This window comes from Echinops telfairi, unplaced genomic scaffold (genome assembly GCF_000313985.2).
Source record: "Echinops telfairi isolate 266 unplaced genomic scaffold, ASM31398v2 ScPeMD7_4225;HRSCAF=4972, whole genome shotgun sequence".
Lineage (NCBI taxonomy): Eukaryota > Metazoa > Chordata > Mammalia > Afrosoricida > Tenrecidae > Echinops > Echinops telfairi.
The window spans coordinates 14,588,350-14,602,182 of NW_022108124.1; the positions used below are offsets into that span (position 1 = coordinate 14,588,350).

Consider the following 13,833-nt stretch of genomic DNA (forward strand, 5'->3'; position numbering starts at 1 on the left):
CTTTAAAGTGAAAGGATAAACAAAATGACTGGAGTCATTTGGGTGACACTGGGGCGGGGGGCGACTTAAGTCGTAAGGAACAAGTGAGGATGACTATTAGAGAGGAATTCAACTAGGATACGAACAGAGTATACTAGGGAAGCTACTAGCTTCTCTGCCTTTATCGTCAACCTGGCTTCCAGAGAGATGAGCAGTCCCACGGCGTTTCGGATCCCCATAATCAATTTCACTCCACGGCTGTGCGTAACAGCCACCACTCGGCCGCCTCCGCCACGTTCTCCCGTGGGCGTGCGTCCGCGCACGCGCGCCCCCGCCAACCAATCCGGGCTCACGTCGACGGCTCGCGGGCGGAGGGGCGGGGCCTGCCGTCTACACATGCGCACCGCCGGGCGGGCCTTCTTCCTTCTCGCCGAACGCCGCCAAGATGGTGAGTACGGCTGCCGCGGCCTCCGGCCCTGGCGGCCATTCCCCTCGGTCCCCTCCTCGGCCAGGGTGCTGAGGTGCCGAGTGGGGTGCCGGCCATTCCGGGAAACGCGTGGGGAGCGTTCCCGGCGGGCGTCGCGCGGGGTTCGGGCTCTCCCAGGCACCGCGGCCCGCAGGCTGTGGAGCGCGTGGAGGGCCCGGCGCGCCCTGGGCCGCGCGTGCGCGCCGCCGGCCTGGGGTGGCTGAGGGAGGCGCGGGGTGGCCGGCTGGCCCCGCCGAGCGCAAGAGGGGCCACGGGGGGCTTCACCCCGGCGGTCGCCGGCCGACGAGGCCCAGGCTCTCCCCCCGCCCGTGCCGGCTTCCGCCCCGCTTTGCCCCGGTGCCAGCGAAGCTCCCCCGCGGTACCTGGTGCTTCGCTCGGTAGTCACGCTCGCTGCGGCCCGCGGAATCGGACCAGTGTGCGTGCATCCTGACTAAGTCTCGCGGCCTCCTCTACGTCCTAGGTGTTCAGGCGCTTCGTGGAGGTTGGCCGGGTGGCCTACATCTCCTTTGGACCTCATGCCGGGAAACTGGTCGCGATTGTAGATGTGATCGATCAGAACCGGGTAAGTATGAATAAATAATATGGTAACGCCTATTTTATCCGGTGAACGGTGGGAGGACTCTTGGGTCGTTTTACGTTGCCAATCTAGAAACAGTGGAACCGATTTGGACCAGCCAGAACTACTTGGTTTGAAAATTAATCTGGAAGATCTCACCAATTAGGTGCTAAAATATTGCGGCTTAAATAAGTTACGGTATGTGAAGTTTTAGCTTTTAGAAGTGTTCAAAGCAAAGTGCTTTGTGCTTGCTGATTATATTGGGAGGAAGTCCATGAAGGCTGTGAGTGAACATCACGCTGTTTGGAAATGTAAGGATTAAAGTTGTCAAAGAGATGTGCACTGTGTGTCATTGGTTTATATGGTGTGCTGGTACTTTAAAACAAGAGCTAGAATGTATGTAGTGATTGAAGTCCACCCCCAAAATAGGACGAGCTTCCTTTTTCTGAGCAGTCCCTGGGAATAGTAGTAGAGATTTAATGATGCTGAAAAGACATTATTCAGAATATCTGTCCATTTTTGTTTGCTGTTGTGTTGTAGGCTTTGGTTGATGGCCCTTGCACTCAAGTAAGGAGGCAGGCCATGCCTTTCAAATGCATGCAGCTCACTGACTTCATCCTCAAGTTCCCACACAGGTAATGCCTGGGATGGGTTTTCGTTGTTATTAAATACAGTAAACACTACGGACAGATGATGAAATTGAGTCAGAATAAGCTTAGATTGTAGAAGTGGAGAACAGGTGTTATTTACATTTAAAATCACTTTCTTTGGATAGTTCCCTGACTATTCTCTTCTGGTCCCCCTTTTCAGAATTTCAGACAAAAAAGTCCACACCAATAAATTCTGGTGTCTTAGTTACTACTGTAAATAATATCTATTGGAACATTGGGCAATGCAGCATTATTTCCTTACACAGTTAAGTGACTTTGAAGCGCCTCAGTCATGTATAGCCATTACCAATATATTTTCTGCTGCTATTTAAGTAATAGTTATCATTTAGTTGATGATGACAGCCCCTATGTAAGCCATGAGAAGTAAAGTTGGTTGTTTGGGCTTTTTTTTAACACGGTGAAGGGCAATGAAAACACATCAGTGGCCAAGAGGTACATAAAAATAGGGTGGGTGGGGATGTGGAGAGATTGGGACACTCATGCATTGCTGATGGAAATATAAACTACAGGCACAATTCCTCCAAAAGCACAGTCATCATATGATCCTAGCATCTTAAGTAAATGGACATTAACAGTATGGATAGGTGCATACGTGTGACGAAATGTTACTTAGCCATAAAGAGAAATTACACTCATACATGGTACAACATGAAAGAACCTTGGAAGCATACTAAGTCAAAAATGCCAGTCACAGAGGACCAATATACGATCCCTCTTATGTGAGATACCTAGAATAAGCAAGTATATAGAAATTCATGGTTATCGGGTGGGTAGAATAGGGAAAGGGGAGGGGGGAAGTTTGTTTTTTTTCCTACACTAAAACTGGGACAATTGTGGTACTTGGTGCATGTGTGTGGATGTGCACATACCATAGGCATTCAAAAACAGCTGTTTGAATAGCTTTTTACTTAAAAACTATCTGAATTGCGTGATTACATCAGTGCTGCTGGAGAAGCTATGCAAATTACGCTTGTTGGGACTAGTGTGCATTTTTGGAATGCTAGTGTCAACAGATTATCTTCCAAAGCCATCATAGGTTGTACCAAAATTGGCTGCCCATCGTCCCAGCACCACTAGAAGACCTGCCCCCTGTGTGGGTGAACATGTATATGACTTTCGTATCTATTAATTAGCAAATTGTGCATCTGTTGCTGCTGGCCATTGGTAACAATTAAGATCCTGGACCTTATTTGTCAAGTCCAGTTACCATGGGTCCAAGGACAGCCTTAGTACATTTTGTTGGAGTGGCCAGGGATTGTTCTAGAGCAGGGTTGTCAAACTGGCGGCCCATTGGCCGCATGCATGCAGCACCTGAGGTAATTTTTTGTGGCCCGCGGTGGCTCTGAAGTAAAATGAAAATAGAAAAAAAATATGAAGAAATTAGCACTGAGGGGCGATTGAGGCAATACCATACACACATTTCCCTTGTTAACCCTTTAGCTACTGAAGATGAGTGATTATACACGTGCCCAGTGCCTTTCCTGGGGACCTGTGGACGTGTATAAACGTGCTTCAGTGACGTTTGGAGACGATGTGTCTGTCATTCTCAGTGTCACTTAATGTAAACATCCCAATAGCGCAAAGGTTAAAAAGAGCACTCTTTGGGTTGTGCTGTTATGAATCATACCTAGCGGCAGCGCTAGTTAACATTTCTTAGAGGGAAGCCATTGTGTGAGCAACTTGTTATCCATGAAATTAAATAAAATGGCACACAGATCAACTGAGAACATCTGTCTGCCTTAATGAAGATTGTCTGTTCTCAGTAGGAGGAAACGGGCAAGTTTCGGGTAAAAAAAATTAATTTTAGTTTTATAAATATATTAAATAAAATAAGTGTTTAAATAAAAGTAATTGTATCATGTGTTAATCATCCTTTCCATATTCTTGAATCCTCACTTCAAAATATAAATTTAACAAAATTTGTAAGTGATGTGGTCCGCGTGCATCTTGCCTGTTGCACCAGATGGCCTGCGTTGTGAGTTGGACACCCTGCTCTAGAGGTTGCTCGTCAGGGTTCATGGCAGCAGAGTTGTTTCTGCTGCTCTTCAGAGCATTCTTACAGATGCCTCATCAGATTCTGTCTTCAGTCTGACAATCCTAAGTGGAATTTAGTATATTTGCACAGCTTACAAGATTTGATAGATACAGTGAAAAAGTAATGCCCAATAGTAATGGTTTTCTACACATGAACTATTGCGTGGTGGTATTAGGTACCTGGTCTGGTGATTTTCAGGTCCATAAAATGGACTGGTTTGCAGTTGATTAAAATCGTCCAGCTGATTTCCTTTATCTGTGGTCCTGGCTTCCTAGTGCCCGACAGAAGTATGTCCGACAAGCCTGGCAGAAGGCGGATATCAATACAAAATGGGCAGCCACAAGATGGGCCAAAAAGATTGAAGCCAGAGAAAAGGTAATGGCTTGGGATTCTAGACTGATTCTGATGTTTTCTTTCTTAGAGAGGGAGGGTGGTGCCAGAAGGATAATTTTTTTCTTTCGTTTTACAGAAAGCCAAGATGACAGATTTTGATCGTTTTAAAGTCATGAAGGCAAAGAAAATGGTAAGGTTACATACACACTCTTGTCAAAAGTAAATTTGTGGCAATATCAATAGCCAATCAACCAGATGGTCATTCCCAGATTGATTAAAACCAATCCAGACTAAGGAGGAGGAAATGTACTGCAACTGATTTGTACCTGTGGTTAAACAACTCTTTGAAGAATGTGGTTGAAGTGTATGATGCGTGCATTGTATGTCTGAAATGGTTTAAAATAAGCTGTTTTTTTTCTAATGTACAGGAAGACTAGCTAATGCTCTTTAAGGAAAAATTTTCTATAACTTGTCACTTAAATTTTTTGGTGGACAAATGTTTTAACACTAGGTTTACAGAAAGCCTTATTTTGACACATTTGCATCTCCTCAACAAAAAGAAACATACTGACTTTTATCCTTTTAATAAGCCAAATATCTATATCCACATTCATTTTTTCTAAGTCTTCTAATTGAAAATTCTCTGTGGTATACCTATCTCTGTGGCTACTCATCAATGTGAAGCAAACATAGATTGATTTATTCCAGTAAATTGGATTAATTTCATGAAAGCATTACTTTAGTAATACATATAAACATAGTCAAGAGTTAGCCTCAAATGTAAAAACAAGAAATGCAGCAGATTGTCCTACTTATTACACTAAGCAGCCCTTAAGGATAAGTGAGACCCAAGGAGTCAAATGTTGTATAATGTTAAATTTTATACAAATACATAGTTCCACTTAAAAGTCAGTGGTGTAAGCTTTTAAAAAGAAAATATGGCTACTACAAGTGTTTTCTTTGACATCTTTCAGAGGAACCGGCTAATAAAGTATGAGGTTAAGAAGCTTCAAAGGGCGGCTCTCCTGAAGGCTTCTCCCAAAAAAGCAAGTGCTGCGAAGGGAGCGGCTGCTGCTGCTGCTGCAAAGGTTCCAGCTAAGAAGGGGGCTGCTGCCGCCACCGCCGGCAAGAAGGCTCCTGCCCAGAAGGAGAAAGCTCCTGCTCAAAAAGAGAAGGCTCCCGCCCAGAAGGAGAAAGCTGCAGGTCAGAAGGCTGGGCCTCCGAAAGCCCAGAAAGCTCCAGCCCAGAAAACACCTGCCCCAAAGGCAACTGGCAAGAAAGCATAACACGCTGTTATAAAAAGTAATAAAGTTTCTATTGGCCAAGCTGACAAAGCCTGCACCCTATAACTCCATGAAGCCTGTCGCTGGGGTGGGATTAACAGGTAGATTCATAGTGAGATTGTTAGCTCTGTACTTCAAAAAAGAATTTGTTACATGCGCAGAGTCAGTTAAATACTATAGCAACCAGATAAAAGTAACATGAAGGTCAGACAATCTTGGGTGTCTTAATGGCCCTGTGGGTAGAATAGTCCTAAATCAGCGGTTCTCAACCTGTGGGTCTCGACCCCTTTGGGGATCCACCAACCCTTTCACAGGGGTCACGTAATACATACCAGATATTTACGTGACTGTTCATAACAGTAAATTTACAGTTAAGTAGCAACGAGAATAATTTCTTGGTAGGGCCACCACAATGTGAACTGTATGAAAGGGTCTCGGCTTAAGGGAGGTTGAGAAACCACTGTGCTAGATGATCCTCCAGGCCAACTTACCCACATACCACGACTTCCAGAGCAAGGTAAAAATTCATGGAAAAATAACCATTTCCATGAATGCTGAGGTGAGGAACATGGCAGGCAGTTGCGTTATCTACAAAATAAGTAGGTTTAGGTTCCAGGACTTCCCATGAGGTACTGATTTGTCAGGGTGTGAGACATGCTGGAGCATCCACCTTCCAAAAGATTAGTGATTTCGGAAGTCTAGTCGACCCTTTACCTGGGAGCCCTGTGTTCAGAGATCGAAAACGAGTAAAATTATCTACTAGTACTACTTAATGTCCCTCCTGAAAAAACTTAATCAAATAGATTTGTCATTAATGAGCTTTTCAAACATTCTTACGCATCTCAAAACCTTTTAATATTAAACAAGTTTTCAGCTTTTTCTAATTTCTTATTCAGCTTTGTTAGATTCTTTAAAATCTCTGCATTTGGCTATAGCAGCCTCGGATAGAGCAGAAACTGCTTTGCAGGGTTTCTGAGATAGTAATACTCAACTGGCTGGCCTTTTTGCTAGCAGCCCCTCTGCTTGAATTTCCAGGTTTGGGTTCATAGCCCAGCTCTTCACTCGCTGCGCCACCTGCCACGTCTACTTGCAATGGGTGAGAATTAACTCATAATTGGCACGTGTGAACTAGCACAGCCTGAGCAAAGTGGAAAAACGGTTTTTCCTTAATCCCGAGACGTCCGGTCATTTATCAAAGTCTAGATTCTTAAGTTGATATAAGCATACAAAACCCTGTCAAGTGGACTATTTCATTGATTCTTCATAATATTAAAATACTTCACAAGGATGTACCAAAGTAAGAATTCTTAAAAGTACACATTTTTAATATTACTGTCTAGAGGTAAGAACTACACATACTTTTTGCTTAGAAAGACTTTGTATCAAAGTTAAGTTTATAGTAGTTCATCAGTTAAAAGTTTCAAAGTAAATTTATCATACACCTAGAAGTGGTATCAAAAATTAGAAAAAGGGCAGTTAATGGCAGGATCAGAAGAAAAACTCAAACTAGATAGCTCTTAAGGGGCCCCTGGTGATGTAGTGGTTACACGTTGGCCTAGGATCTGTGTGGTCAGCAATTGGAAACTACCAGCAGCTCCTTGGGAGAAAGACTGCTTTCCACTCCCTTAAACAGTCTCAGAAACCCACAGGGCTCACTATGAATCAGCATTGACTCAATGGCAGTGAGTTTCGTTTTTGTTTGAAGGTTGAGAGATAAGTCCATGGTAGATTCCCATCCGCCATTTCTAGCCCAAACAAGGCAAAAGTGATTTCAGGTATTGCGCCATCTTGCGTGAAGGTCAAATGCCTGATTCTGGCAATGTGTAAGGTCACTCACCTGCCTGAGTATTCCCTGGTGATATTTCCTGTTATGAAGAATAACTGCATGATGGTCTCAGAACAGCACAAATCTTCAAAAGTAGCACATAATGTTAAACTGCTTCTGTTAACCTATTTAAAATGACTGAAACGTGGCCACTGATACTCTAAAGATCCTTGGTAATGGAATGCCAGTTCCCACCGCAGGAGAAAAAGCATTCGATCTCACCAAGTGTCAGCAGGAGAACTGGTACCGATCCCCCATCGTTCTTGGGTGAAACCACCCCAAACAGGCATAAAAATCCCGGCAACAACAGTTAACGCAGTACAATCTCAATATTACATACATATTCCACTAAATTCTGACTCTGTCCCTATAGAGCAGGGCCGAGCTGCCCCTGTGGATTTCTGAGGCTGCAATCATTCCAGAAGTAGAAAAACCATCTTTCTCCTGCAGAGCCCCTGGCGGTTTGAGCTGGTGACCCTGTGGTGAGCAGCCCCAAAACGCTGGTGAGAAGTGAGCAGAGCTCTTTGGGAAACAATTGCCTTATTTTAACATCTGAAAACACACAAAATGTTCCAAAACAATATTGTTTTCCAGCTTTACCCTGGACTGGGGAAAGAACCCTCCATGGCAGCAACTTCACACATTCATGACTGGTGGCAGTTAGAGGTGGGACTACAGAAGCCAGAACAGGGCCGCGATTGGGACATGCATATTATGTTAGATGTAAGGGTTTACAAGATTGGTCCAGGGCCTTCCAGCCAAGGCAGTCAGGGCAAAACTGACAGGGTGTGCCTCATGACTATGCATCCCCCTGTACTGTCCCCAGTACAGTGATCTCCATCAAGGACACACCCAGGCAGGCTCTTTTTTTTTTAATTGTTTAATCCCAGTTTTATTTGCATAAGACCAAGTCCAACCCCAGGCAGGCTCTTAAGAGGGACTGCCCTTGCCTGGGCTGACTGAAGAGGGGAGGAGGCTATCTACTTTCTAAGGTACTCTGCCTGAGGACAAGAGGATTTCCATCCTTGGTTAATAATCAAAGATCTCTGAGGCAGTATCTTTTTAAGATAGTGTACAAGTTTTATTAAGCGAGCAGGCTTGATTTGAGTAATTTCTCTAAACTCTAGTCCAACTAAGTTACACAAGAGAACTATTGTCTTGGTCTCTGGTCTAGCTGTCTGCATTTTTGCTCCCCTGCTTGGTTTCAAATCCACAACCTTTTGACTTAGAGTGCAGTCCACAGATCACTAGTGTCAGCATCACCTAGGCCTTGCTGGAGCGGCAGAATCTCAGGTTTCCCCCTTCCCGGTCACTCCTGGGTCAGAAGCTGCATTTTTACACCGAGTTTGGTGATCAAGTGGTATTGCAACAAAACTATCACAAGTAGATGGCTTTAACAGATTGACTTCCACACCATTGAGGGGCTGAAAGCCCAAATTCGGGGCACTGGTTCTCAGGGAAGGCCTTTTCTCCCTCGGTTCTGGGAGAAGGTCCTTGTTTCTTTGTCCCCTTTGAGCTTGTTTACGGGCACCCCTCATGGGCCTTGGCATCTCTCTGCTCTTGTCTCTTGCTCCTTCGCTTGTTTAATCTCATATATCTCAAGAGATTATCTTTTTTAAAAAATAAATCATTTTATTAGGGGCTCTTATAGATCTTATCACCATCCATACATCACTTGTCTCAAGTACATTTATACATAGGTTGCCATCAGCATTTTCAAAGCATGTTCTTGCTACTTGATATCAGCTTCTCTTTCCCTCCCTCTCCCACCTTTCCTCCCTCGTGTACCCTTGATAATTGATAAATGATTTTTATGTTCATGTTTTACACCATCCGCTGTCTCCCTTCACCCACGTTTCTGTTGTACATCTAATGAATGAACAAACAGAAGAGATTCTCTTAAGACACACTCAACATGAATATTGGTTCATTAACATAACAAAGAAAACTTATTCCCAAATATAACTACAGGTTATAGTCAACTACAGATTATGTACAGTTTAGGATTAACAACACATGCCCCCACCCACTCCACAAGCGGGGCACAAATGAATCTGTAACAGTAGGCTGCAGTCTGAGGAGTGCAGATCCGCAGTAATTTTTTCCTATGCCCCCATCAGACTGGGTGTACCATGCAGTGAGTGACATGCTCTGGGATGTTGCTCCATTTACTACTATGAGAGCGCTTTGACCAGAATTAGTTCCCACTAGTCAGGAAATGCTTAAGCAGCTGTAGGGGCAGCCTGTTTTTTCTTGGTGTTCTGCCAAGAGTCTCGTCACTCACCATCAGTTAGGACTGAGGTCTACTGAATATAACAGAAGACCCAAAGGGCCAAGAAGTCTGAAGAAGACCATCCAGGCCTGGGCAGCAGCTTTCTTGTTCGGTCCAGTCACTTTCCAACTTTTCTCTTCCGCTGGCCTAGTGCCAGCTCTTGAGTTCAATGCCACCTCATGGTCCATTGTAGCTGTTTAATCTGCAGCCATCATGTCTGTACACCTGCTAGCTAAAAGGAGGAATACCAGCCAAACCAAATTCACTGCCATCGAGTGGACGCCAACGTAGTGGCTCTGTAGGACAGAGAACTGCCCCTTTGGGTTTAGGAGCCTGAAAGTCCTCACGGGAGTAGAAACTCATCTTGCTCCTGCAGAGGCCATGTGGTTAGCTGCCCCGGGTATAACCCTCGATGCCACCAGGGCTCCTTAAAAGGAGCATTGGGAGATACCAAATGGATTGAGTCCTCTTTTAAGCGTTCCAGGGAGTCCTAGTACTTTTGAAAAAATGTGATTAAACACACTGTTATCCGGATTGGGTTCTGCCTCAAGTCAACTTAAGTGTTAGGTGCCAGCAAATCATTTTGACTCATTGTGAGCACGTGTGTAACAGAATGAATTATCACTGCCCAACTCTGCATCATCCTCACAGTTGTTTCTCCGATGGATCCAACTGTTGCTGCCACTGTGTCACCCACCTCATTAAGGGTCTTCCTCTTTTTCACTGACCAAGTATGATCCCCTTCTCTAGGGGCTGGTCCCTTCTAACGACATGTTCAAAGAAGGTAAAACAAAGTCTTGTCATCCTTGCTTTTAAAGAACCTTCTGGCAGTGCTTCCAATACAGATTTGCCCATTCTTCTGGAAGTACATGTGCGTTAGACTGGGTTTTATAAAAAAAGAAAATTGGGCGGCACTCATAGATGGATAAGAAAGAATTTTATATCAAGAAACATATTTGTGTCAAGGAAGTAATCATGCACAGTTCAACTCAAGTCCACGGGTCAGAGGGTAAATGGAGACACTTCACCCCCCCACCCCGCTTCTAGGCTCAATAAGCTGTCAGTTGAAGCAAGAAGTTGGGAGATCACAAGCTCGGTGGTGCAGAATTGCTGGGATCCAAGGTCGGCGGGAACGTGGCAGGGCACCGAGTTCCCAGAGTTGGCCGGCCACATGGACCACTGGCCACAGAAGCCAGAAGCAGGATCCAGTGAAGCAGGAAGGAGAAGGGCAAGAGGGGTCAGTCCTCCACAGTGTCTATTAACAACCCCAAGGAGACTGAGTTAGGCCATGACCCAATTGGACTCAATCTATACATACTCAAAGGTATACCAAGGTGTATAAGTCTGGGTTGACTAGAGAAACAAATCCAGAGACACTCATATGTGTGTATAAGAAAGAGCTTTCTATAGTTATTGTATAGTAAGAAAACATCCTAGCCCAGGCCAGATCAAGTCCATAAGTCCGCTATTAGCCTATTTGTCCGATACCAGTTTATAAATTCCTCATCAGACTCATGCAACACATTCAATGACGCTGAATGCAGGAAGATCATAGGCCACTGGGTGGAAAGTTGTGGATCCAGTGGTGGTGGAAGCATCTCAGTGCTGGTGTGGGTCTCCACATGGCTTCTCCAGCTCCAGGGCTCTGGCTCTATCAGTGTGGCTCCATGTGGCTTGTCAACAGGAATGTCTCACAGGGAGAGTGTGTGTATCTGGCCTCTAGTCAGCTATTTACCTCCACTGTGCCTCCAAATGAGGTCATCAAGGTGGAACCTCATTGACAGGCTAAACTCTACCCCTTCACTCTTAATAGTCCCAAGTTGACACCAGATTATGTAATTACCGCACAAGGTGATACATGATCTAACCATCACAGCAGGGTATATTAATATTTTCATAACAATATTAGCATTCAAAAAGTACCAATTCTTCTATGACATTCCTGATTCTGGCTGCCAGAAGTGGAACTAATTCCTCACAGAGATGCCCTCATGACTGAGTGAAATGATGTCTAAGGAACTGACACAGGACAAGGCACCAAAGCCTAAACAGCCTGTCATGGCTTCTTTCTCTTTTGTGAAGAGGGAGTTGGCCCCAAGGAGGCGTAAAGAGACACACCTGGCAAAGAGGGCAGCCTTGGCAGGTAGGCTAAAATATAGGTGATCAGGAGGCAGGTCCATTCACAAGGACAGGAATTGCCAACCTGTCTCTGGAGACAAGGGTACTGGGAGAGGAGGCCATTAGAAGTGACACTGGAGATTGCCTTCAATAGAGCCAGTTTTCTTCCCAGGCGAGTTGGTAGAAAGAGGAAGAAATATTCAGAAAGAAACAAACTCCGCTCCTGAAGAATAGCTTTGCCCTTTGGTTATAATAGAAGATGTGGATTGGAGAAGGTCAGAGAGAACCCAAGTGGAAAGGCTTGATGTGAGCCTCGGGATGGATGGATGGATGGATGGATGGATGGATGGATGGATGGATGGATGGATGGATAATCCAGTTCATAGAACCATACTTGAGGCTGATATTTCACCAATCAAACAGCATCAGGTGCTGGATGTGTGCTTGAGATTAGAGTATTATGTGGATGAGAGTACTGTGGGGATGACAGTATTGTGGGGGATGAGAATATTGTGGGGGTGACAGTATTGTAGGGATGAGAGTACCATAGGGATGACAGTATTGTGGGGATGACAGTATTGTGGGGGATGAGACTATTGTGGGGATGACAGTATTGTAGGGATGAGAGTACCATAGGGATGACAGTATTGTGGGGATGACAGTATTGTGGTTCCAGGGGTGTGCACGTTGAAAGTGGGAGCACCAGCTGAGTGCTGGGTGGCCCCTCCCAGGTGCTGGGTGGCTCTCCTCTCCCTTGGAAACCTCCCATGGGGCGCAGAGCTGTGAACCCCAGTAAGTCCGGCCCTTCTCTGCAGGTCAGCCCCTCCCTCCAGTGCTCCCCCAGGACCTGAGCAGGATTCTGTTGTTTCAGGAGTCGGTGACCTTTGAGGATGTGGCTGTGAACTTCCCCCAGGGTCACTGGGCCGGCCTGGAGCCTGCAAAGAGGGCCCTGTACAGGGAGCTGATTGATGCTGCAGAATTATGCACACGTGGCTTCCCTGGGTAAGACTTCCCTCAAACTCAGCTCCTGCTCGCAGCGTCTTCTAGCATCCTCATTAGAAGATACGAGGTCTAATACTGCCAAGTTTGCTGCTCCAGGAGCTGACCTCTCCTTTTCCAGTTTGGGGGTAACAATGTGGAGAAGTCTGGGTTCACTGTGGTTTTAAATTCGGAACTTCTGCTTCCCAGTAACTTTGTGGGGACTCTCCTGGGAAGGACTCTGCTCTGAGTACAGAAAAAATTAGAGGGCTCCTGATGCCTCACCTTTAATTGTCCACTCTCTTAATCCTTCCGAGTATACTGTGAACCCCCCTCCCTTCTATGTGTGAGTCGCTTAGAGTTTCCACATCCATATATCCAGTGACTGTGTCAGGATAAAGTTCCTCTTGATTAAAGCAATTTTTTAAGCCCTCAGAGTCTCTTGTCACTGGATTTACATATTCTTTTGCTCAAGACAAGCTAATACTATTTAGTTCCATCCGAGAGGGGCTCAAGGATTAGCGATAGGTGACTCTCCTTACCTTCCCGCCTGGTCTTCTTTTGTGTCCTCTGGCAGCATCTCTGTTCCCCAAACGAGATCTGATGATCCAGCAGGAGCAAGGGGCTCGCATCCCTGGACACTGGTCAGGGGGGAGGCCCTGAGAGGGGTACAGTTATGCAGGAAAAGTCAGCCTCCTTCTTTCCAACTTTGCCTCCTTTGCTGTTTTGTTTTAGTTTTTTTCAGTAGGGTTTATTTTTGTCGTTGAAAGTATACACAGAAGAACTTGTTTCTGTACAGATTGCAGTCCAACTCATAACCACTAAGCCACCAGGGCTCCTCCTGAAGAACTTGTTTCTGAATGGTCCAGGCAGTGACGCTGGTTTCCTTCTTCGACTTGTACAACCATTCTATGTAACCTTCCTTGACTGAGGGGCTCCTTTCTCATTGACATAAACTGGCCATCCTCTAAGTGGCTTATCTAATCTTTTGCGTTGCTGTTTGATCCCACAAAGATTTTAAACGAGCATTGTGCTCAAAGCAGACATCCTCTGTGAACTAGCTAACCTATTACTGTGTTCAAGAAGATTTCAGGGCAGATTTTTTGGTTTCAGGTTTAAAGATGATCTCAAAGCAATGTGTTTCAGGGCTTATGCAGTCTGACTGAAATCCCTGACACTGGAAAATCTGTTATTAGTTTTCCCGCTTTTGACCAGGTCTAGTTTATTTAGCCTTTGATCAAAATGCTCCACTGTGGTAGCCGGACACCATCCAGTTCTTTGGTGTCATTGATATCA

The 13,833-nt window shown here is 45.2% G+C and overlaps 1 protein-coding gene across 1 annotated transcript; it reads left to right on the plus strand.

Annotated features, from left to right (window-relative positions):
• Positions 1-359: 359 nt before the first annotated feature.
• On the plus strand, positions 360-5,391 carry RPL14 (ribosomal protein L14). The gene is made up of 6 exons (XM_004708561.3): positions 360-427; positions 927-1,028; positions 1,563-1,657; positions 4,004-4,103; positions 4,198-4,251; positions 5,036-5,391. Exons 1-6 carry the CDS (start codon positions 425-427, stop codon positions 5,345-5,347), a joined length of 666 nt encoding a protein of 221 aa, XP_004708618.1. The 5' UTR covers positions 360-424; the 3' UTR covers positions 5,348-5,391.
• Positions 5,392-13,833: the final 8,442 nt, after the last annotated feature.

Bases quoted from the DNA above. Each gene is read 5' to 3' on its own strand.
- RPL14 (XM_004708561.3), top strand. The intron at 1,029-1,562 runs GTAAGTATGAAT...GTTGTGTTGTAG, and splicing joins ATGTGATCGATCAGAACCGG to GCTTTGGTTGATGGCCCTTG. The intron at 1,658-4,003 runs GTAATGCCTGGG...CTGGCTTCCTAG, and splicing joins ATCCTCAAGTTCCCACACAG to TGCCCGACAGAAGTATGTCC.